Raw genomic sequence first — 27,025 nt, 5'->3', positions numbered from 1 at the left:
TATTCTGATAATATCCATCAAATCAAGAACACTACAGTATCAAACATATCAGAAAAATCAATAAGCAGATATTTACATTAGCTTTACCATACACAGTTTCTAATAATGGTCCAGGCTGGATACAAATGTTACTGAATTCCTTTCAAGCAGGAGGAAATAAATTTCCATTGCATTCTGCATGTAAGAAAAGCTTGTAACAGGGAAATGCATACATACGCATGTGTATGTGTATCCATATTCATCTACATGGGACAGTCATGTCATTCTTTGTAATCAAAGCATCTTGATATGAAAGTGATAATAGTTGTACTCTAGCAAATTCACAACTGTAGTTTTATCAAACATCAATTAATCTTCAGATTAGTAAAATTAAAGTGGTGATAAAGTCTATGTAAGTTTCAAAAGACAACATATAGCTGCTGGAAGTCATACTGTGGTTTGTTTTCAAAAATGTAATTTGGTCACCACTATGTCATCTCTATTAACAAACTCAAGAAATACTAACCTATCTTGTTATGAATTAAATGTTACCCAACAAAGTGTTATTGAGCTCAGTAACTACCTTGACAAGCCAGGATCCTTATTTCTACAGGCCTTTCAAACAGAAATGAGGTTATTGCCCTAGAATACCATTAAGAAAGTAGATGGCTTCTTATGTTCATCATAACACCAAATGAACAATTCACTTAGGTATCATTACCTGGGTATTCAGGAAAGCAGATAGTCAGCGGAGATTTTGTGATTTTCTCCTCAAAAATGTCCTTCTTGTTTAAAAACAGGATGATGGAGGTGTCTGTGAACCATTTATTGTTACAGATACTGTCAAACAGCTTCATTGACTCATGCATACGGTTCTGCAAGACAAGGGGGAAATGACATATTACTGGATGGTTAAGTAGGGGATAGCTCCATCATCATGTCACCACGTCAACGGAAATCTTCAAACTAAACAATAACTTGCACATAACAAAAAATAATTCTGCACATTTTGTCTGGGTTTACATCTGGTATACATTTACTTAAATAATATTAACATAAAACAGCATACTAAAGAGGTCTCCTTTTTCACATCTCATGCACCATGCATCGACTGAGAGGTGTACACTACCTCTGCTCAGTGTTTAGGGCTAGTGCTAGGGTTTACGTCATGCACAGTGTTGACACTTGAAAGAAAGTGTGGCACACATTAATTTGGATAAATTAACCAAGGACTGTTGAAATCCTTGAATTAATCCAGAGTTGAAAGCAGTCAGTATAGTGAAGCCTGTCTGGGCTTATAGACGTTGCCGTGACACTTGGCTTATGTAGCTCTGTTCTGAAGATGAGTACAAAGACACAGTTAGTGTGAAGGCAACTCAGAGAAAAAAGAAAACTACAGGTTAGCAGACTACAATCACAACGTTAGCTAATGGAGAGAGTTAGTTTGCTGCCCATAGGGACTACCAAATATAACACGAATGAGAACTTTTAGAGGGCATATGTTAAGACAATGAATGAAAACATAGACAGAAGAGAAATTTGTTAGAAACTTGTAAAGTCTGCCACATGGTCTATGATGGTGTGAAGAGCTCACTGCAAAGCTGGCCAGACAAACCACTTTTCTGCTGCTTTCAACTCTCAATGTTTGTTCAAAAGAAGCACCATACCTGCCAAATTTTGGTTGGTCTCTCAAAATCGGTTCAGATTTTAGATTTTGTTTGAAAAGATTCTGCTGATGGAGGAAATGCATTGAACTGTTGAGGCCTGGAGACGTTTGTAGTGCGAGGCCATAGCCACAATGCATGCTGGGTACTTGGCCACCTCCCAACCAGAGACAGGAGATCAGAGTGTAGATAAGGTAGGACAAAGCACAACCAGAGTCATGGGAATGTCAAATACATGTCAGATCACAAATGTTCCTTCTGGTTACAGCAGATACTGGTATGTCATATCCTTCTGGAAAGCAGCAACTATAAAGTCATACAAAGGAGACTACCAACACAATTTCTATAGTAGTGACAGAATTAAGTACAGAATAATTTTAGAAAAATATTGAAATATTCTACAGAACTTGAATGGTGAGTCACAGTTTACCATTTTTGGACAATGAAAGTAAGTTGAAGAGACATTAGTTGCTTCTACTGCACTAATGTCAGAAGCTTGAATGTGAAGGTGAAGTCATTATAGAACTCTAACTAAAACCTTCTTTTATATTTCATTAGGATTCATCAAACAGGTTATGTGTTATTCATATTTTTGGGATTTGTAAAACTTTCTTCATTATCTTATGATGGGAATTCTTTACAATGCTACTGGAATGATTTATTAGTAAGGGCTCTCAATAAAAGGACACATTTATATGAACTAGCCATTATTGTTTGAAAAACATAAATATCTTTGAGAAAAGGTATTGGCCCATGATGTACCTAGAATGTATTTTGGATGGATAGGAGGTTCCCTAGTATTTTTATAAATTACATTTCACTACAGCCATTGTTAAACAAGTGTGATTTTGCGTAAGATTAAAGACTACTTAACAGCTTGTGTGAGAGGAGGTGTACTCATAAACTGAGAAAAACTCAAGAATGCAGTGGTCAGGCAAAACTTTTGTCCTTTGCAATAATATAATGCGATAGTATAATGTAGACTGTTACTTAACTAGGAAGGACATGATGTCAAGCAAGAAGTGGGCATACTGTATGTGTGCAAAGTCATATATATATGCAGAAAATCACTTATCCAAAACTGAGTCTTTTCAGCTTCAGCCAAGGCAGAGGTTAACAATTGTAATAAGGATGCATACAGACATAGGCATAGTCAGTAAAGTACATGTTTTATACAAAATCAAATTCATTATATAATGTCTTGCTTAAATGGTATACAATATAATTTGCTATAGACACACATGGATGAGAATGCATGCACTCATAAAACACACACACACAAACACACACACACACACACACACACACACACACACACACACACACACACACACACACACACACACACACACACACACTGAAAACCAAAAACAGAATGTCAACCACATCCTGGAGTGAAATGGAGTTGAATATGGATTAACACATGAGAGGAAATGCTTTTCAGATCAAGAAAGAAGATGAACACTTACGACAATAGAAATTATACTCAAGTTCAAACTTCAAAAACAAGAGGTGAAATGAGGAATTCCAGAGGAACATTTTAGTAAACCTTTGACAAGGAAGGAGGGGTGAGTCAAAGTAAGAGAGGCAGAAACAGACGTAACAGCATAAAATTGTATCATCTCACTGTACTGTACCATTAATGTCCTTTAAGGACTAGTGCATGAGACAGCTATAAAAAAATGTTTTTATTTTTAAAGACTCATTCAACAGCCACATATTTTGAAAATCACAGCTTTATAGCCTGTTCATTAAGAAACTGAATAACAGAACAGAAATGCATATTGATTTTAGCAATCAAAAAGCTATGTTTACTAATATCAAAATAATATTAGTTTATTGTTAGGCACCACAATTTTAAAAATCCACAATGTCACAAGAGTTAGTGAAAGAGTAACACAGGGTTCCAGAGTTGCAGACTGCAAACCTCTGCATTGGCCTAGTGCAACATTTGGACACCATCAACTGGATCATTCAATAGGGTAGGCATACAAAGGATATACACTCTTTGGTTTCTATACTAACTAAATGACTAAACTTTAAGGGATCAGTAAAAATTTTATGCATGGGTAACTGTAGCTAGGACTATAATTGTTTTCTTTGAGAAACATCAGTTGTCTTTGAAGAAATCTAATTCCAATGCTTTAAACTTAAACTGACAAACAGGAGATCAGACAATCTATAGTACAATTCTGTTTTTCCTCATATTTTCTTTCTGCCTACAGCAGTAACTTTTCATCAATGGACCTGCTTTAAGAATATCATGCATGTGCTATCACATTCTCTTTATTTCATGTCTTCCCTTTTAGACTAAACTAAAGAAATAGTAAAGGTTTCAAAATTATTATAGTACGTAGTGTTCGCATGTAAACAGAATACACAAACGTTTCACTTATCTTAGATTAAAATGCACACAGAATTATAACTCAAAGGCTATAGGCAGAGGGCTCAGGACATTTCCTCAAATACATCTCTGTCAAACCACAATACCTCAAACAGCTTTTGACAAGTAGCCGAAAGGTACACATCTCCTGCATACACCTCTCAACTTGCAGAAACTGAAAATAAGTACAAAGGCTCTTGAAAATTATGTATAGTAATGCATAAATCCGAATATCTAAACTGCATAAAATTTGAGTTTTTAATAAATCCCACGGTAGTGTTGCTGCGGTAGCGTTGTCGCCTCACAGCAAGACGTCCCATTCGATTCTCAGCTAGAGTGTCTTCTGTGTGGAGGCATGCGTGAATGGGCGTGCCTTCGTTGAAGGTTGTGCGTCAGGGTTGGTAACTCGGCACGTAAAAATCCACTACCAAACATTAGCGGACTGGAGTTCCGCTGTGGCGACCCCTAACCGGGATAAGCCAAAAGACACAACAACAATAGCTTCTCCCATTTCTAGAAGGACCACGGGATACTCAGATACATGAGTTTAAACACTGACAGTGACTATAATTTAATATAATATAAGCACATTATCAAAAACTTAGTAAAAAAAAATCTGTAGACTATAATAAATAATATTGCAGAAGTCTACTTACACAACCTGTGAGATCACTGCATTTCAGGACATTTTTCCCTTATTACAGTGACCTCCAGTGATGAGCATGCAGTCTGGATAAGGGAATGCTATTACACATTGCACTGTTACATAGCTGTATGACACCAAACACAGAGCACTTTAAATACAAGGCATGCATTTCTCCAGACCGTGACACACACACACACCACAGTGTGCTTTTAGACTTTTAAGACAGGCATCCTTAAATTAAATGAAGACAGAAAAAAGGTAATGATCTTGAAAAATAAGGAATACATTAAAAACTACTCCAGTGAAAGAATTCCTAACCTACTATTACAGTCGAACTTGCCAAAGAGATATATTTGTTCTGTTTTTGTTTTTTTTTTTACTTGCAGCTATGGCACTGCTGCAGTCTTATTTATATCCCCTGATAATGGTGGTCTCCTCCTAATAATTTGTACCAACTGCACTCTGCCATGGACAGGACTCAACATTTTGGATAGGAAATTGTCATCATGTATATTTACCAAAACATATTTTTATACTGATTTATTTCCTTGTGTGACTTTGTTAAGGAAAGACTGCAGAAGATGTGCACCTCCCATGTTTGTGTACCAGAAGGAACTCTTTCCGTCTGCAGTGGTTAAAAGTGCCACTTCTGAATAAGGGATGTTTGTGTTATAGATAGAAGTAAATGATGCATTTGCTAGGAACAGAAGTTAAAATATTAAGGTGATCATATACCCAGATTTCCAAAGAAAAAGCAAGGCAAGGCAGCTGGCAACAGAGTTTCTCTGTTATTTACAATGATTAGCAAACCACAAAAAGTGATGATATTGATGGAGAAAACTAAACACGCAGAATGTATGTTGGTTTGGGATTGTAGTATTCCTTTCCAGCTGTCAGTTTTGTCTTTGTGTGGATGTACTCTTGGTATTACAAAGTAATTGGTGATATAGGTTTACTTCTGTATTAGTGGAGCAGGCAGTGCAAAAGTGCCATGGCATACCATTATTTTGCTTTACTATAGTTACAGTATGTTGCCCTTTCACTTTCAGTCTCCACTTCTACAATGTGTTCTTACCCATACTGCATCTTATCACACTGCATTGTAACCCCACCTCACTGCTACCCCCAGAACACTACATCATGATCCAAAATCATCCCCCTCTCACCCTGCTGTAATATCCAGCCTATACTCAATCACATCCCATACGTCCTTTAATCACAAGTATACCAAAGTAGAACCCACACCACACACAAATAATTTAAATGTGACAACTAAATATAAAAAGTTATTTCACTACATACACTTCTGATCTAAACTTGCTTTTCATAGGTTCATAGGTGTTTACTAGGCTAACAACTGCAATGGTCTTTTTAAGCCTAGCCATGCATCTGAAATCTCTGACAAGTTCTGATACCCTTTATAAGTGTAAGCAGGGGCTTGGGAGATGAAACATTTACAGGTTGCCTGTGTCCATTAGAGACATAGGTGTTAAACCAGGGATGAATTTCCTGTTCCTCATCTAATTGTCCAAGTTGCACTTGAATTGGATTAGGGAGGAACTCTGCTTCACATGGATGGGGAGCCTGTTCCAGAGATGGGGTAATCTCTGGGATACATACCTGTCTCTCCAGCAGGTTCTATTTATATCACAGGCAAGGTTTAAGTCTTTAGAGCGGGTAATTCTGGTGCTGTTTGTTTTGCAGATATGCAGGAGATCCATCAGAGTGGTATCTGACAATGTCCTGTATGTCAGGCATACATCTCCCCTCAAAAGCCTGTAGGAGGCAGAATACAGGGATAGAGCCTTGAGGCAGTCTGCATAGGACATTTTACTTAAGCCCTGTATTCTTTTATTGGGGAACCTCTCTGAAGATTTCAATTGTTGGATATGCCTGGTTAGGTACATACCAAAGGGAGCACTGTACTCAATGATAGGTCAGACGAATGCTGAATACAGTGGAACAATGACTTCCTTGGACTTAGATGACATACCTTTGTTTATAAGTTGTGCAACATATAATGATTTCCTCACTACTGTAGACACACGATGGTCAAAGGCTAGATTACTATCTATGTGTGTCCCTACGTCCCTGACTACTGGGTCAACTCTAAGGGGTGTGTTGTCAATATGATAGTTACAAGGGGTGGATAACTTTCTGAAGGATACTATTATGCATTTCTTGGCATTTAGTTTTAGTCCATGGCTCTGACACCAGTTGTTTGTCTGTGTCAGCCCTTCCTGGAAAAATTTTGTGTTAGTGAGGGATTCAATGACAGCTCCAAATTTACAATCATCTATAAATTTAGTCAGCCAGAGACCACTGACATTGGCCTTGACTTCAGAGAAGTAAATGCCAAAATGGAGCGGTCTAAGGATTGATCCCTGAGGGACTCCACTTGTGACTGGCCTCTTTGTAGAGGTGGACTCCCCAATTCTAACTTCTTGGGTCCTGTATGAGAGTCAATTGGCTATTCACCGGGTGACATACAAGTTTGTACCTAACCTCTTGAGTTTGTCAACAATGCCTGAGTGGGCTCTTGATGGTGATATAAATCCTTATGCTTGACGCTGTCTACACACTTGCACCCCCCAGCTACCCCAAGTACTCCTATTCGACTCAACCAGGGTAAAATAGTCTACTTCGAATGAACTTAAATCTTAGGAGCATCTACAGTAAACCACCACAGTTACATGCTTAGATAGCCCAATACACTCTTGACATACTAATAGCCACAGAAACCTGGCTAAAAACATGTAATAAAGTCCAGAAAATTCTCTCCGCAGGCTACAACATCATTAGAAATGACAAGACAGCATAAGAAAATTGGTGGCGTGACTATGATATACAAAAACTACCTTCAAATTGCTCCCTACCTCCTCACCTACCCCCAGCTTTTCCTGTGATAAAACAATTATCTCTCTCCTGCAAAAAAGAGAAACACAAGAGCATATGCATCACTGCCATCTATATCCCTCCTGGAAACAACATCTCATTGGTAGAAGAAATCCAGTATTGGATCTCTCATAATATCAACAAGGAAATCATCATCATAGGTGACACTTATATAGACTATCTACTTATCATCTCTGACTCTTCCACATTCTCCATCAATTTATTTGGTTTTACCCAAATTATCACAACTGCTACTCAAATAGACAAATGCAGTAATAGGGAGGCTACATTGGACTGGATCCTCAGTGGCACTCACAACAAAATTAACAATACTGGCTGCCTACCTGACACCTGACCTTAGCCAGAAGACAATCTAATCATGCACATGAACACAATGTACAACAGCTTTAGCTACCTCAACAAATACAACTGGAATATTCTAAAAAAACTTATCCCTAGATGAGACTGTAAATCACAAGAAATTTCTTAATGTACTAAACAAACTATCTCCCATCATATCAAAATTAAACAAATCCAGCCCTGCCCCATGACTCACAAGAGAAACCAGGCAACTGATGCAAAACAGAGATAAAGCCTAGAAACAATGATCTACTGACAAAGCCCAACAAAAAATGGCAATATTTTAGACAGCTGAGGAACCTTTCTAAATAAAAAATCAGATCAGACAAAATGAAATACTTTTTCAACCAACAGGATGTTTAGCTTTTCTGGAACACAATTAAAATTATTTTATACCATCATCAACTCAGTCTCTGTAGCTACTTAGTTCATTACACATTTCACACACTTTGTCCTCTCTCTACATAACAAACCACCCACCAGCCTCACTATTCTAAACAGTACTAATCATAACCAAAATCCTTACTCCCGCCAACTAGTATCTAACTCTTCTATCAAAAAATACCTCAAATACTAAAAAATTCCGCACAGGCTACTGAGTACCTGCCACCAGAACATCTCAGAATTGCTAGCAGATATTGTTACATGCCCTGTATCTATACAAATAAACTAATCAATTACAGAAAGCTACATCCCTGCAAATTGAATAAATCCCACTACTGCTCTGCTCAGTTTTATCAAAATTATAAACAAGAATAGAAACACTGCCAGCCTAGTATCATCCCTCTTCTTACACATGTCAAAAGCATTTGATACAGTTTTACACCAATGTCTTCTCCAGCAATTATTTTCCCTAGGACTGTCCCCAGTCATCCCTTAGCTGGTTCCACAACTATCTCATCAACAAACTCCAGGCAGTAAAGTGGAAACAAAATCTCTCCCCCTTGCTGTCTGTCTCTGTTGTCATATTTCAAGGATCTATTCTACGCTCTTTACCACTCAACATACTCACTGATTTTCACAAAGCTAGCAAAGAAGCCACCACAGTACAATATGTAGATGATGCTATATTCATGTGCTTTGCACCAAGTCTACTGCTACTTCACAAGATGACCCAGGACTCCTTTTCCTCAGCTGCATCATGGTAAGATGCCTACCAACTACTTTTAAATGCGAAAAAAAAACCAAAAAAAAAACAAATTAACACTATTTTTATCCAAATCTCTGACAATATCACATCACATCCGCAAAAATTACTTCAATTGAAAGTTTCCAACAAAAAGCTTCTTGGTGTCTTAAGTGATGATAACTTAAAATATGATCAACATATCACTCAAGCCATCAAGCAAACTCAGCAAAAGTTGGGCTTCTTCTACAGAAACAAACCTTTTCCACTGACTAATTTAGGAATTCGTTAACAACATCTTATCTTCTCCCTTCACTTCCCTCTGCAGCACCCATCCTGACTAACCTTCACTCCATCTTAAAAAATAAACTAGAAGTTTGCCACAATAAAATAGCCAGTTTGCATCCATCTTGACAAACCTTTCACACCACTGCTCATCAGTGAAGCACCTACATGGGCTCAAACTGCCCAATTACATTACCTACGCCTCCCAACTGCTTAGTGCCCATTAAATAATAAATAAATATGAAACCTTCCAATCACTACAAAACATCTTCAAACACTAATTCTCTCCTAGGAATCTCTGCTCACAGAACAGATATCTTCCTACCAGAGCCAAGTCTCATAACAGTGCAGACAACTCACTTTACTCAACCTATGTTGCCAAGCACTGGAACTCCATCCCACTCACCTTAAAACAAAACAATACCACAAATTTCAAACACAACCTAAAACAACTTACTTATGCTCCCATCCTGACTACACCCACCTTTCTCTCTGTTTCTGTTCCATTACCAGTCCCTCTATCAATCACCATGACTCTCTCACCTTTCTTGTCCCCGTCTCTTTCCCTTTCATCCCACTACTGCTCTTCCAACTAACCTATACCCTTAATTCTCTCCTAACACCACCTTCCTTACCTACCTCATCATCTTACCTATTATTATCTCAACCTCTGTCATTACTTTTTCTTATTTTTTTCTTATTTCTGCTTATACCCTTCTTCCTCCTCCATTTTCTGTTCCTTCTCTAGTGACACCTTACCTATTAATGTCAATATACATATACTGAATCTATGTGCATTATTATTGTTCATAGGTTCATAGGTTCATAGGTAGGTACCAGGCTATCAGCCCTAGGGCCCATACAAGCCTAGCCAAAAAATGTACCCTGGCTTTCGCCACCCAAGAAAATTATTTTCCTGTGCCCCTGTCGAGCAGAGCCACAGAAGTGATCCCCGGGGTGAATTCCCCATTTCCCATCCAATCATCAAGATTTTTCTTGAAGAGTGCTAATGAGGAGCTCTGTTTGACATAGATAGGTAGTCTGTTCCAGAGTATGGGAAGTCTCTGGGACAGGAATCTATCCCTCCAGCATGTTCTGTTTATTGTGGTGACAAGGTTTAGATCCCTAGAGCGTGTAGCTTGGAGGGATTGGGATTTCTTTAAGTGGAGCATGTCCAACAGCTCTGGGTTGACATAGCTTTGTATGTTAGGCAGAGATCGCCCCTGAGTAGGCGATATGCGATGGAGTAAAGCTGTAGTTTTTTGAGATGGTCTGCATAGGGCATCTGTTTGAGGCCAGTAATCCTCTTTGTAAGGTATTTCTGTGGTCTTTCCAGTTGTTGTAGATGTCTTGTGAGGTACATACCAAAAGGGGTGTTGTACTCTTTAATGGGTCTAATGAGTGATGAGTAGAGGGGAACAATGACCTCTTTTTTTCTGGATAAGAATCCTTTTGTGATGAGATGAGCCATGTAGAAGGATTTCCTGACCACTGTGGCGATGTGATTATCAAAGGAGAGACTACTGTCCACCTGTGTCCCAAGGTCTCTTATCACATTTTCGGCATTAAGTGGACTACCAGCTATGTGGTAGTTCATGGGTACAGAGTTTTTACCAAAGGGGATGACAATACACTTTTTGGCATTGAGCTTCAGGCCATGGCTTTGACACCAGGTATCTGTCTCAGTGAGGCCCTTTTGTAGTTTGTCCACATCGTTAGGAGTTTCGATTATGGCTCCTAGTTTGCAGTCATCTGCAAACTTTGTTAGCCAAAGACCTTCTGTGTTGGCCTGCACTTCAGAGAAGTAGAGAACAAACAGGAGAGGACCCAGGACTGAACCCTGTGGTACTCCACTTGTCACTGGTCTGATGTCAGATTTGGAATCCGCTACTTTCACAGCATGGGTTCTGTCCGTGAGCCAGTTGGCAACCCATCTTGTGACATAGGGATTTATACCTAGTTTAGTGAGCTTATCTATAATTCCAGAGTGGGGGATGGTGTCAAAAGCCTTGGCGAGCTCTAGATAAGCTGTGTGAATCATTTTACCCTCATCTATGGCTTTGGTGACTGCTTCAAAGAAGTCAATCAGGTTTAGGAGACATGATCTGCCTTTTACAAATCCAAACTGGGTAGAGTCCAGAGTTTGGAGATTACCAGTGTCTTTATTTATGAGTTCCATGATGATATGTTCCATGGCCTTGCAGACCAGGCTCATCAGGCTAATGGGGCGGTAGTTCGTGGGGTCCGTCGTGGCTCCTCCTTTGTGGAGTGGGATAACCGTCACGGTGCGCCATTCAGTGGGTACAAAGCCTGAGGTGAGGCTATGATTGAACATGGTACTTAGGTAGGGTGCCAGTTCATTCTGTAGTTTGTGTAGAACGCAGCCTGGGATATTGTCAAGTCCCATGGATGCTGTGTTCTTGGCTTTGGAGAGTGTGTTTTTTACCTGTGCAGCTGTGATTATAGGAACTTTGCATTCTTCCAGTATAGAGATGGGCCCTCTAGGGGGTGAGAGGGGGTAAAGTTAGCACTGAACCTATCTGCTAGGATGTTGGCAATATCAGTTGGTTCTGTATATTTAGTGCCATTGTGCTGTAACTCAAAGCAGATCTGAGTGTTCCCATTTAGATTCTTGACATAGCTATAGCATGCTTTGTGGTTGTCTTTAGAGTCAGTGGCAATTTTGTTTTCGTAACTAGCTTTGGAGGATTTTATGAGGGATCTCAGCTTCTTACTGAGGTTGACTAGGGAGTTCCTCCAGTCATGGGATTTTACTCTTTTTTGCAACAGTTTCTTTCCTCTGTTGTAGAGTTTGTTTATGGCAGAGGACCACCAGAATGGCTTCCTTGTTTTGGAGGATAACATCTTGGTTCTATTAGGGATAGCATGATTCATGCACTCGTGTAAGTGCTTATAAAGTGCATTTGTGTAGAATTCGGCAGTCAAACCTCTATTGTCTGTCTGCATGGGTGTCGTGAAGTTTGCCACTTCTGTCTTAAGAAGTGTGAAGTTGGCTTTGGAGAAGTTTTTTATGATGGTTTCCCTAATTGGGGCTGGGGGTGGGATGTGGATGTCTAGGCTGATTAGCTTGTGGTCGGATCTGACCAACGAGGAATTGACCTCTGGTGTGGAACACCGGTTTCCCATGTTGGTAATGACCAGGTCTAGGATATTGCTGCCCATGGTTGGGGTGTGAATAAGTTGATCCAAGGCATTGGAATTTATGAATTCTAGAAAACGTTGAGCAAAAGAATTGGTACATGAGTAGTTTTCCCAGTTAATGGTGGGGTAGTTGAAATCGCCCATTATTAGGGTGTTGGGTTGTACCCTAATACTTTCCAGTAAATCAAGAAATGAGGAGTGTGAATCCTGGGGCATGGTGGGGGGTCTGTAGCAAGCTACAATTTGGATTACGGTCTTGCCCAGAGTTAGTTGCACTTGGATAATCTCGGATGCATTATGCTGTGCAACTAGCCTGGAGGTGTGGATATCCTTAATGAATATGGACACGCCTCCGCGTTTAGTGCTTCTTTCTCGGATAGGTGGCTGAAAGGTGTGGTATGAACTGAAGCCTGGGAATGCAGGGGTGCTCTCTGGAGCTTTGAACCAGGTCTCTGTCACTGCACAGATGTCAATGTTCTCCATTTTAAGGAGTGCCTCGAGTGAGTGCATTTTGAGGTTTAGACTTCTAGCATTGAGTAGCATTACCCTCAGATTTTGCTTGCTTGTACCTGTTATGGTGGTAACACTTATATCTCCAGCTATTACATGTTAACATGTCTTTGATTTAAGTTAGAATAATATAAATTCTAAAGTATATGATGAATCTCTTTACTATTTGTCGTAATACTACCTGCAAAGTAATGCTTAAAATCTTTAATTTTTATTGTCGTGTATTATAAATATGTATTTTATGTGGAGCTTGTCTCCCAGGGCCTCCACTGAAAATGGGAATTGTGCCCATTCAGACTTTACCGGTGAACAAAAGACAATAAATAAATAAATAAATAAACAAATAAATAAATAAATAAATAAATTAGAAAATACCTGCTAGTGTTGCAGAGTTTGTTAAACAGGTCATAATTAGACATGTGATTTGAAATCCTGACGTCCTTTTATATTTCTTACTGACTGTCCCCTTAATTTAACTATCCTTCTTACACCAGCCACCTATCAAAAAGACTTGATCTATAACCTGGTTATGGATTTTGCTGTTTGTAGACCATTCTGTCCTTACTAATGTGAAACCATGAGCTTTCCTGACTACATAACTATCTAAAATTCATAGAAATAACAAGGCTCTTAAACAATTGTAGCTTAAAGAATCCCAACATTGTCTAAGATTCCGATCTTCTATATTCTCCTTAAGGCCATTTTTCCACAGCAGCCTCATTAAATCAAGTCAAACCATCTTCTAATAAAAAAGGATAACCAATTGTTGACCTCCTATGCTTATATAACAAAACAATGGAAGAAACTCCTCTGTGAACTTGAGTTTAAAAAGGTTCCAAACTGGCTATCAAGTGTCACATAGCCAGTAAAACACTATAACCATGGGGCCTCCCTGCACATTGCCAGTTTCTGTATCTCTTCTTTGAACTTCCACCCCATCTACTATCACCACTTCCCCCTTTCCTTCTTTCTTTATTTCTTTTCGGAATAAAGTTTATTTTAATGGAACAAGACGGGATGGAGAGGAAGGCAATATCAAAGGGAAAGGAGAGCTATGGAACATCAGTTCATCACTATATTTATAATGTATCAGACTCAATAGCATATAATAATCATATTGTGATATTTTTATTAGATTGGTTGACCAACTATATTTAGTGGTTGATATATTTTTGAAATATCACAGCTGGTGTTAGCCACTAATTAAATCCACATTTAAGAGTTATGTCTTACTTTCAATGTATTTTTTTTACAAATACGTTTTTTACACTAAAGATATCCATTCATTCAAATCAAAAGTGTTTGTAGACTTCATTTTGCCTACTGATATATTCCCACAACAGCCAAAAGAATCTATAACAAGAAAAATTGTTACTTTGGCACACAGGTATGAAAAGATGTATCAGATAGTATTAACTATTTACTTAATGCAGTCATGCATGAATGTTTGCATTTTTAAAACATTTGTTCAGTATAGGATATTAACAACACATGAGATAATAAATGTTTATCTGCTGTTCCTGACATTTCCTGTAATGAGAAAGTACAGTTTTGTACCTACCATAAATGTAGATGTTCGAGTGCTAATACAGCTGCAGTCATAACAGATGGGTTCTCCTGCCGTCGGGCGGGTCCTCGGTCGGCCGAATTCCAAAGTCTAGGTCCGGCGTCGGTTGTCGTCGTTTCTTCCCTGACGTCAGTGCGACAGGGGTATAAAGGAACCAGCCGACACCATTTTCTTCAGTTTTTCTTGCCCCAGATGTCATGTGCCCCCAGAAGGAAGGCAATACATAAATTTGTGTAATAATGCAGTGCAATATAATCAAAATACAGTAGTTGCAAGCAAATACATCATAAATGAATACCCCAATCAGGTTGTATGAGGATGTGTTAGCCTATAGGCCTGTCCCAAGAGGGGAAGGAGGGAGGGAAACCTGGACTGCAGCTGTATTAGCACTCAAACATCTACATTTATGGTAGGTACAAAACTGTACTATGTTCATCGTGCATACAGCTGCAGTCATAACAGATGGGTAGAATCCCAAAGCTAAGAAAGGGGTGGTAGGCACTAGGTGGAACTAGGAGGAACCAAAATGCCCTGCAAGACTGCAGTGGCAAAGCCTGCTCTAGATTTGGAGTATAATGGTAGGTTGTAGTGCTTGGAGAAGGTATGCACAGAACTCCAAGTGGCTGCTTCCAAAATATCCTTGGTAGGAACTCCTCTGAGGAAGGCTGCAGAGGTGGCTGTGGCCCTGGTGGAATGAGTTCTAATGCCTGTAGGTACAGTTTTGCCATGAAAGGAATAGCAAAAGCGTATGCAGTGGGCTATCCATTTTGAGATTGTCTGTTTGGAAATTGGCTTTCCTTGAGCTCCTACCGCATAGGCCACAAAGAGCTGTTCTGATTTTCTGAAAGGCTTTGTTCTGTCCAAATAATAACGCAGTTGTCTGTGGATGTCCAAGGAATGTAGTAATCTCTCACCTTTGTTTTGAGGATTAGGATAAAAAGTAGGTAAATGTATGGCCTGATTTAAAGCTACCCTGGATACCACTTTAGGCATAAAGGACGGGTTGGTTCGTAAGGAAACTCTGTCCTGATGGAAGATGATAAAAGGCTGGACAGCCATGAGAGCCTGTAGTTCTGAAACTTCTACGAGCTGAGGTGATAGCCAGAAGGAAAGCTGTTTTCCAGGACAAATATTGCAAATCTGATGAGGCAGCTGGCTGAAAGGGAGGCAAGGTCAGTTTTTCCAGAATGAAATTAAGATCCCAAGCAGGTATTGGTTGTTTCCTTGGAGGTCTTAAATTCTTAGCCCCTCTGAGGAACTGGCTTAAGAGAGGGTGAGAGAATAAAGGTGGATCAGTGTTGTATTCTGCAGAAATGGCTGAGGCATGGATTTTGATGGAGGAGAAAGAAAGTCCACTGCTTAGCAGTTCAGCCAAACATTGTAGTATTTGAGGTAAATTCAGTTTTCCAGGATCCTGGCCCTTTTTCTCAGTCCAGACACAAAAATGTTTCCATTTTGCAGAGTAAGCTTTTCTAGTTGATGGCCTTCTGGCCTCCAAAATGACATCCTGCACCTCCTCTTGGAGAGTAGGGCCTGTTGTGATGCTAAGGAATCTTCCATGCGGCTAGATTGAGTGTTTTTAGCTGGCTGTGAAGAGTTTTGAAGCTGTGCTGAGTCAGAAGAAGAGGCATTAGAGGCAGGGTCCATGGTGGCAAATGCATCAGGCTCCTCAGGAGTGGGTACCAGTATTGCCTTGGCCAGTCCGGAGCAATGAGAATCATCTTTGGTCTGTCTGCTCTGGTTTTCAATAGAACTTTGGGCAGCAGAGGAAGAGGTGGGAAGGCATAAACTGTCATTGATGTCCAACTGAAAGAGAGAGCGTCCACTCTCCAGGCCTTTGGATGGAAGATCCTTGTGCAGAATTTTGTCAATTGATGATTTTTGTGGGAGGAAAAGAGATCTATGTCTGGCCTTCCCCATTCTTGGATTATTTCTGTAAAAACTTTTGGATGCAATTTCCATTCGTGTGGATCTGTCATATTCCTGCTTAGGTTGTCTGCCAGCATGTTTTCCTTGCCTGGCAAGTACTGTGCTTGTAGTTCCATTTGTAAGTCCATGGCCATGTTCCAAAGTGACATGGCCAGTCTGCATAGGGGGTAAGAATGTGTTCTTCCCTGTTTGTTTATGTACCACATAACTGTGGTGTTGTCCGTTCTTATCAATAGTTGACCTGGTTGTAGAAGGTCCTTGAAAGCTATAATAGCATTTATTACTGCTAGCATTTCTTTTTGATTGATGTGAAGGTGCTTTTCTTTTTGGGACCATTTGCCCTGAATGCACCAATCTGTCCTGTGCGCCCCCCAGGCGTAGTCCGAGGCATCTATTGTGATGACTTGATTTGCTTGAGGCTTGCTGAATGGAAGACCTGTGTTTGTTTGACATGCTTGAGCCCACCACAGAAATTCCTTTTGTAGACATGGAATTAGTGGTATTATTGTTTTCAAACTGTGGCTGTGTTGAGACCATATGTTTTTCAGGTACCATTGTAGTTTCCTCATATGCAGCTTTGCACATGGGATTAGTAAGATGCAAGATGCCATGAATCCCAGAGCCTGCAGGATTTTCCTTGCAGTCAGCCTGGTGCAATTTGCTAGTGTTCTGAAGTATTGAATTAGTTGCCCCTGCTTCTCTGGCATGAGGTAGGCCATCTGGGTGTTTGTGTCCAAATTGGCACCCAGGAAAATGATCTTCCGAGAGGGTATTAGCCTTGATTTCTTTTTGTTGACTGTGTATCCCAGAGAGTTCAACAACATTATTACATAAGCCAGATGTTTCAGAAGAATGTACTTGCTGTCCGCTTGGATCAGGCAGTCGTCCAAATAGGGGTATATTTGTATCCCTTGAAGTCTGCAGTAGGCAATTACTGATGCCAGGCATTTCGTGAATACTCTGGGCGCAGTAGATAAGCCAAAGGGCAATGCAGAGAATTGATAATGGGTTGAACCTGCAAGAAACCTGAGGTACCTTCTGCAATTTTGTCTGATTGGGACATGCAGGTATGCCTCCTTGAGGTCCAATGTTACCAGCCAAGACTCCTTGCCCAGCATGGGAAGAAGTTGCTGTAGAGTGAGCATCTTGAATTTTGGTATGAGTAGAAATGTGTTTAGGATGGATAGGTCCAAAATAGGTCTCCAATCTTTTCCCTTCCTTGGCACCAGAAATAGCCTGGAATAAAAACCTTGACCTTGTTCTTGCGTAGGTACCTCTTGAATAGCTTTCATGTTTATGAGATCTGTAATTTGCCTTTGTGCCTCTGCCCTTTGATTGTGTGGCAGGTTTGGCATGCCTCTCATTTTTGGAAGGGTGTGAAAATGGAATTTGTAGCCTCTGTTTATAATGTCCAGGATCCATTTGTCCTTTGTGACAATATGCCAATTTTTTGAAAATAAAGCCAGCGTTCCTCCTAAGGGGGCTGCCATTTGAGACTTGGTTGGCATGCAAAGGGGAAAGTCATTGGGTTTGCTTTTTGAAAGATTGCGAGTTATCCTCACCACCTCTTTGTGTAGGAGCTTGCCATTGTCTGCCTCTAAACGATCCTTGGGATTGTCCTCTGCCCCTCGGGCACCTGTATCTGCCTCTTTGGGATCAGTCCGTGGCAGGAAAGGACCAGTTTTTGGAAGGCCAATTTCTACTAAAACGTGGGGGTTGTACCTGTAGAAATTCTTTCACAGTTTGCATTGATTTAGCCTTTTCCTCCATTTTCCTTAACACCTCCTCAGCATTAGCACCAAATAGTACATCCTTTTGAAGGGGGGCGTCTAGTAATTTAGCTTTGACATGATCAGGCAAGGCTTGTTCCTTGAGCCAGGCATGCCTACGTATGACTGATCCTGTAACAGCAGCTCTACATGAGGCCTCTAGAGCATCAAAACCACATTGTAAGGTATGCTTACCCACTTGTTCTGCACTATGCATCAAATCCTGCAACTCCTTCAAGTCTGGTTGTTTAGGTTGTGACATTTTACTTTTCAATTGTGATAACAAAAACTGTTGGTATTTTAGCATATGAAACTGACAGTTTAAGGCCCTCATGGATAAGGTAGCCGAGGTATATACCTTTTTTCCCCACCTTTCTAAGAATCTGGAGTCTCTCTCGGAAGGTAATGGATTTTTAGCAATGGAGGCCTTAACTCCCTTGGGGCCCTGTGAGATGGTTTCTGGGTCAGCAGCATGGCTTTTGTATAGAAATTGGTGTGAGTCAGGAACCCTGTAGTACCTGTCAGGCTTAACTGGAGCTGGAGGTAGAGAATCCGGGTTAAGGCAAGCCTCTGAGTAAGCATCATCTAGGATGTCCAAGACAGGAGTTATAGCCAGAGGCCTGTGCTGAGATAGCAAGAGAAATTCCCTGAGCCTTTTCTTGAAATCTGAATAATCTTGGCCTTCCCAGTGGAAGTGTTCCCTTAAGGTATGCAAAGTTTCCCCAAATGAGTAATCATCTGGGGGGGGGAGACAGAAGGGATGGGCTCCTCCGCATCAGAGTCTTCAAAAGGGGAGTAAGAATGTTCCTGGTCATCAGAATACTCTGAAATAATGCAGCCCTGATCAGAGGAGGGGGAATCTTCCTCCACTCTGGGCCTTTTGTCTGGTGGGGGCTGAGAACCTCTGATAAGAGTAATTAAATCCTCAGCCATTTTAAGCATCTGTTTCTTAGGCATGGGGCCTGGAGATGGGCCCTGTGTAGCTGGTCTCTTAGAGTGCATGGTTGCTTTAGACTTTGTGAAAGCCTTGATGGAGAAAGAAGAGGAAGGTCTGAAGACACCTTGAGTGGAGGTGGACCTGTTCACATTCTGAGATTCAATGCCAAGAGTGGCTTCGGTATCTGTAGTCGGGGTGTGGGCCGAGGAGCCTGCGACCTCGGGCACAGGAGACACCGTCAAAGAAGTGTCGTCGGTAGTCAGGGGCTGCATAGGCGCCTCGCTGAGAACCGGACCACGTGTAGTCGGCTTTGGCGTGGTGTCGGTAGAGGCCACGGACCTCGTGTGTCGGTCCTTGTCTTTGCGTTTTTTAGACAAAACCGGAGTCGGAGTATCCGACGACATAGTATAGTTAAATGCTTTCCCAAAATAATGCTGGGCGAACTCCGCCAGACGCTTAATAGTGCGTTTGTTGAATGTAGCACAAAAGCGACAGACCGAGACGTTGTGGTCTGGGCCTAAACAAGGTATACAGAGGGAATGGAAATCCTTATGCGGTATTTGCTTCCCACAAGAAATACAATTATTAACTTTGTCTGACATCGGTTTGAGACAAGAAAAGTTTCCACAACGGGGTACTTAGCTTTTAAGAAGACTTCAGTTTCCAAATTTTCGTAATCTCAGGAGCTGGCCGACCGGCACTTGCGAACTGCTTCTGCTTCGGGCACCACACGGCAAGAAAGACTGAAGAAAATGGCGTCGGCTGGTTCCTTTATACCCCTGTCGCACTGACGTCAGGGAAGAAGCGACGACAACAGACGCCGGACCTAGACTTTGGAATTCGGCCGACCGAGGACCCGCCTGATGGCAGGAGAACCCATCTGTCATGACTGCAGCTGTATGCACGATGAACATCTGGTGGCTTTAAACATTTTTTGAAATATGGTATGGAGTAAGAAATTATCTATGTAAGCGATGATGAAAACCTTCTGCAAAGGAGTGATGAAAACAATCTGTATGGAGTTTTAAGGATCAAATTTTTTGACTTATGGCTTACCCTACATTTTCACCCTCTCTAACATCCTCTAATTTAACACCCTGGCTCTTTCTATATTTACTCACTTCTTATATTCTCAGTCTCACCATCCATAGCCATTTTAGTGCCTGTTTGATCCCTAAACCCTTTCTCTCCCCATAATTTATTCAGTTTATATTCACCATAGTTTGCAAATTTAAACTTTACTTGAACTTAACTAGTAGATCATAGAGTTTACTTCAGATACTTTTGTCATTCACTGAGTACATCAGTATGTTGAATTTTATATGTACCGATATTAACACTATGTATCTAAGGTCAATGTGCATTTATCATTGCTTTACCAACTCACATACTAAATGTGCTTGTTCACACCTTCATGTGCCACTACTAGATTGTTATATCACTATTTTGCTTCATCAGCATGATAATAATTCAGTGCCACTACAATAACTTTTTGTGATTAATCCCTTCTAAAGATATGCAACTTTTTATATACTTGTTTAAAATGACTTATGCTTCACTTTTGAGCCTAGGTTATGGATAAAAATGGCCTAATGGCAGGCCCTCCTACATGGTTAAAACAAACAAACAAATAAAATTGTTTAAGTTTTGCTTACATGAATGTCTTCAGCTGTCACTTATGCACTGTTGACACTTGAACCTTTCTTTTTTCATTGTCATACTACATAGTGCATATTCCTATGCATATATTCATTCCATTGCTTGTGATGATTATATTTTTACTGTGGAATTTTTACAGCAAATGTTGCATGTTGGGAGCATTTCTGCAGGCTTTCACTGTAAATACATACATAAATAAATAAATGCAGAACATGAATGAGTTCCAAGATAAATAAGCAAGTAAGAATATTATAAAGGCTCTCAAATGGAAGCATGCATGCACAAGTGTGCTGCAAGAAACATAAATCGGTACAGGTGATCATAACTGATTCATACTATTATGTATATTTAGCAGTTCTACAAGTTCCTCTGCCAAAAAAAGTTAAATGTCAAGTTTTCTTCACTGCATTCTTAAAAGATAGAACTATGGAGAGGAAAAAAGGCCTATTTTATCTCAGTCATCATTTTCCAACCATTCCCTGTGGTGTCTCCATATGTTCTCAGTAAAAATCATTCTTTCTTTCTTTTTACAGGATATCTTCTCACTTTATCTACTGTCAGTCTATGATTTATTTGGGATACAGGTTATAGTATTATGTAAACAGACAACTCGCATAAGTCAACCAGGAAGGCTGCAGACAATTAATAAGATAAATACATTTTGCCTGATATATGTAAACATACAATGTCAAAACAGGCAATAATTCTCACCACTCAAGTACAAAGCTTCATTATTTTAGAACTGAAATGATAAGACTCCAAGACCCGATAGAAACAAGGTCTAACACACTGCGTAAGCACAACTTCAAAGTATTGAACATTTACAATGAACAATAAAGTATCACAATACACAGAAAATCAGAGAATGTGACCTGTTTTCTGCATAAATAAATCAGTTAAAAACCTGTATTTATCTAAAATAATAATTTAGACAAGTTTGCTCGAACCATAATCAATCATTCAACATACGCAGGGTAGCCACTGTTAAAAACTACAGAATAAGTTACTTAGCAAGATATTTTATCAACCAAATTCAATTTTAGCAGGTGAATATATTATGCTAAATAACTCAGCACTTGCTGCTTTATTTAAATAAATTATACAGACTAAGTTATATGAAAATGAAAGATACTAATGAAAGCAAAATTCAGTTAAGTTCACTCCTTCTCTCAGAAAAGTTATCCTTGGTAGTCAAAACAGAGAAGTATGTTAATTTATTTTTTGATAGTTAAAGCTTCTAATGTTTATCTCATCACTGAACCCTAGGAAATTATTAGATTTGTCTATATTTTTAGGATTACAAATTTTGACAAAACAACAAGAAAAATATATGCCTACTTTATGGGAAACATACTCAGCTTATTCAGATTAATATGAATATCTTACCCTGAAAGATTTCCTATCAGTGGAAAAGATTCATAAGACTATACAAACAAGTCAATACTAAATTTTTGACATTATAAAAAAAAATTGGACAAATTTTGCAAACACATACTGACACATTCGCTGCAGTCTGCATCAGGTTACAAAACATCACTTTACAAGACAGTGCAAAAGTAACAGCAGTAGAATGTAAACTGGGTACATGATCATCAGTTTCTAAAGTGTTTCGGCATGACTAGAATGTAAGATATAGTACACATTTAAAGCCTGACATAAGCAAAAATGACTAAGTCAACAGAATAATGTAACACTAATGTTTGCTGAGAAAACATAAAGGGTTACAGTCACTATTATCCACAAAATGTTTTATATTGGCAACATATATAAGTGATTAGTTTTTACATAGGTTTAAATTCAAATAAAATTCACACTCATAGCCTTATTTGTTTTGACCTCACATGATTCCTGAAAGGAGTTTAAACTGGAATAAGTTTAATTCTGTTAACAGTCTATCAGTACATAATATATTTCACTTACATTTGTGATACATTTATGGTTGCCACCTTTTCAGATGCCTACAGAGTGATTTTTTTTTTTTATGGAAACATTTATTTATTTATTTATTGATATTTGTTTACCGGGATAGTCCACTGAGATGTTAAGAACCCATTTCAGTGGAGGCCCAGAAAGAAAAGCACCACAAAACTGACCATACAAGAAAATATAACAATATGAACGGTTATAAAGTATATGCACTTAGGCAAATAATTAACAATTAGTTAAAGTAAAGGTAAGTCAGAAATTGTCAATTAGGTACAAATGAATACAAACTTAAAATACAGAATAAGATAAGAAAAATAAATAAAAAAAGGTTAACATTACATAAAAGCTTCTGCCATAAGTGTATCTACGTTATCTCCAGGCATTTAGCAGATCACTGAAATATGAGTATCAGGTTTTGTGAGGTAAAACTGCACCTACAAGCAGTGCAAAGGAGTGGACTTCACTTTTTCCCCAAAATAAATGCTAATTCTGTATAATTTGAGTTGTCTATGTGGTCTCATATAATATTTAGGTATTTCAGATATAAAATAAATGTTTTATGCAATTATGAAAGGAGATTTAGTGTATATATATATATATATATATATATATATATATATATATATATATATATATATATATATATTGTCTTAAAATTTCAGGACATTTGCCATTTTTAATGATGCTTTCCACAGCGAACAGCTGTCTAAACAGAGTTTGTCCTATGTAAAGGGGGACAGGTCATAATCCTAGACATATTTATTTTATCAATATTCACAAACAGTTTCAGCAATTCATAACCTAGACCAAGACTGGGATATAGCCCAATGTCACCCACGGATATAATTCTGTCTGTTATGGCTTAAAACTTTCATTGTTGCAAGTTTGTCATGAGGGAATGTACTAAATCCTTTGAGAGAGACTTTGATTTTGCCTTTACTTGCCAAACCTCTATAAAGTTTATTCTATGACCAATATTGTCTACTGTATATCATTAGACTGAGGTTGCAGAATGATGGAATAAATATTATTACTAAAAAAAACTTGTTTCTGTGTTCAAAGACATTGGAAGTCAAACTTAAGATATAATACAAGCATTTTTCATTTAGCATTCAGATTTAATAATGACAGTATGCAAACTGCAGAAATTTGTAGGCAGATATGATACTGATATACTACATTAGCAAAGGGCAGAAAAGAAAGGTGAGCCAAAATATGGTGTGATGGATGGAAAAGAGGCCAATTATAGCAAACGGAAGAGAACAAATATGGGGTAATGGATAGAAAAGAGGCCAATGGTAGCAAACGGAAGAGAACAAATATGGGTAATGGATGGAAAAGAGGCCAATGGTAGCAAACGGAAGAGAACAAATATGGGGTAAAGGATGGAAAAGAGGCCAATGGTAGCAAACGGAAGACAACAAATATGGGGTAATGGATAGAAAAGAGGCAAATGGTAGCAAACGGAAGAGAACGAATATGGGGTAATGGATGGAAAAGAGGCCAATGATAGCAAATGGAAGAGAACATTTGAAAAAAAAAGGTTATATTCAATATTTCACAAAAACTAGTGAGTTTTAGAATGCATTGCCGGAGACAGCACTAGAATGCTCAAAAATGTGTTTAACAATGCTTAAAACAGGTATGGAGTAAGAGTGAAGTGGGCTACATATCATACTTAAACAGAATTAGCATTTCATCAGTCTTCTCCTTTTGGCATACTCATGCATTCAAACATAAAGCAGAACTCAAATAACCTGCAAAAAATTAGGAATATACATTATCACCATACATGGATCTGCGTTTAAAATGTATCAGTTTGTGCATTCTCAGTGATAAGAATGTAATACTTTAAGGAGATTGCGCATGATTAACCATATCCTTTTAACAACCACATTTCTTCCTCAGGAATTCAGTTAAATAATTCTACTATACTTCAAATCTTTGCTACAAGATTTGCTATACAAATGCAAATCTGGGAGCACATCTTTTTTCACTGATTTAATAAAAAAAGAATGAATACAATAAAAACTTAAATCATACTTAATTTATTATGTTTTGATCAGCTCAGTCAAAATTCTGACTAGCTTTATTTAAAGTAATATAAATACTATTGCATATTTTTTTAAAGAGAAATTTTGAAACAAATACTTGCCTAGAAAAGTTGTACTTCATTCCAAAATCAAGGGTCTTTAACATAATCATGCAAATAGTGTCACTCATCTGTTCAACTCTGTCATGTAAAAAATTATGTAATACTTCTTTAATAAAGTAACATTTCTAAGTAAAGCATCCATGGAGTGTCACAAATATTAATAAAAAAAAAAAAAAAAACAATGTGCCATGATGATTTCTAAATATCTGTCAATTAAGTTAGGAGAGCAACTGCCACAATTTATTAAAACTTTTCTTGATATAGTATTTCCTCAAATGGAAACAAAAAGACAAACACATACAAGAGAACCATAATGGGCCAATGGGACAAGGCCTAAGATTAGCATTAACTGATAAAAATCTCAAAAAATATTCAAATATTTTCAATAATCTGAACAAAGTAAACATTCTGTCATATGGCAGCATAAATAGGGTCTATATCACAACATCAAACTTCCAAAACATCGACTGCCATAAGGTCGAACTTGGAAGTTCGAAATGTGATATGATCAAAAGCTCAGAACAGCAATTTTTTCCCAGGGAAAAAAATTGCTGTTCCGAGAAACACACACAACACATGCACACCACAAACTATTTCTAATGTGGGGGGGGGCTTCGCCCCCACACCCCCCTACTTAAATATACCAACTCCAAGACTGCACCACAGTGGAGTAAATAGTGAAGGCATGGAAACAGCCCACTGACTTCTTTCCCTGGGAAAGAAGTCGATGTTCCGCGGCTTCGATATTTTCAGCTTTTGATCTTCCAAGTTCGACCTTATGGCGGTCGATATTTTGGACGTTCGATGTTCCGATATAGACCCCAGAAATCATGAATCCATTGCCTTTATAAGAGGCACTGCTAAAACACCAAACATTTTAACAAACTGTTAACAACTCACATAAACCCAGAAAAACTGATAAAGCGTACTGGTCTCCCACTCCCTTCCACAGGAAATAACAAAGCATATTTGTTATATTTTCACTGAAAATACTTCATTAGCACTCCCTGATAAATCAGATAGCTGTGCCAGCCTAAATAAATAGCACAGAACCTCTGCTACATTTTTTTCAACTTTTTCAATCAGCTGCATGCCACTTACAAAAAAATAATGCTGCAAACTTGCTTCCTACTGAATATCTAAACCTTGATTCTGAGACCATAATTGACGACATTTCCATCCTCAAAATTCTATTACAGAAAATGATTTCCTGTAGACTGGAATAACTGCCATAGTTATTGCTTTTCATGATGTGGACATACACTCTACATATAATAATTTTAGGCCTATACTGCTCTTACTTCCCTTTATCAAAAATATTAGAAAATGTTTCCATTATCAATGATTAAATCATTTGACTTCAGTTAGGGAAAGGACAGTAGTAAGAGCACCCGAGGACAAAGAATAAGAAACAGAAGAGGTACAGAATAGGGATGGAGGAAGAAAAATTAGCATCAAATTTCTGCCAGTACAAACCGAGAAGAAAGGTGGCAAATTAACAGCACAAACAAAATGGCAGCACTGGAGGTTGCAGTGAAAGCTAAGTAAATACTTGATTGCACTATAAGATGGATATGTTCCTAGATCAGAAAGTATGCATTTCGATTACCATAGTCTAGTGAGACATTAGGTAATGTGGCCAGTTAGGAAGAACCAAGAGGGGACATCTGAATAATCTAGTGGAAAGGGCATTGAGGAAAAAAATGTGAATGGCAAATAATTAGAAGAATAAGCGTACATGCCATAACTCCTATTTCTGTGATCAAACTCTCTGGAAACAATCAAAGGAAGAAACGATATGATATGGGTACCCAAAACAAATGCAAGAAGGAGTGAAGGGATAGTGGTGAGTAGAAAGGACAACATGGAGATTAGTGTAGGCTAGAGAAAGTAGAAGTCACAAGAAAGTTGGTGGATAACTGGAACAAGCTACCTGAATGGGTAGTGGTGACCAAGACAATGAACACCTTCCAGGTGGCATGGGATAGGTAAAACAGCAGAATTAACAAGGAAAGGACACCTGAAGGGCTTTATGACCAGTAACAAGACAAACATGATGGAATATAAATAGGT

At 38.8% G+C, this 27,025-nt stretch overlaps 1 protein-coding gene across 2 annotated transcripts in view; it reads right to left on the bottom strand.

The window, feature by feature from the left end:
- Nucleotides 1-27,025, bottom strand: part of GNAO1 (G protein subunit alpha o1) — a 1,256,657-nt gene that overhangs the window by 186,406 nt on the left and 1,043,226 nt on the right. The window contains exon 7 of one of the 2 annotated variants that reach the window (XM_044081504.1): nt 701-854. The exons of the other annotated variant lie outside the window; for it this stretch is intronic. Within the exon in view, the coding sequence (XP_043937439.1) occupies nt 701-854 (154 nt within the window). The remainder of the gene's footprint in view (nt 1-700; nt 855-27,025) is intronic. 2 annotated transcript variants of the gene reach the window in all.

Source organism: Protopterus annectens, chromosome 8.part0 (genome assembly GCF_019279795.1).
Source record: "Protopterus annectens isolate FY-2018-M chromosome 8.part0, PAN1.0, whole genome shotgun sequence".
In the NCBI taxonomy this organism is placed as follows: Eukaryota; Metazoa; Chordata; order Ceratodontiformes; family Protopteridae; genus Protopterus; species Protopterus annectens.
This window is presented reverse-complemented; position numbering and strand designations above follow the sequence as displayed.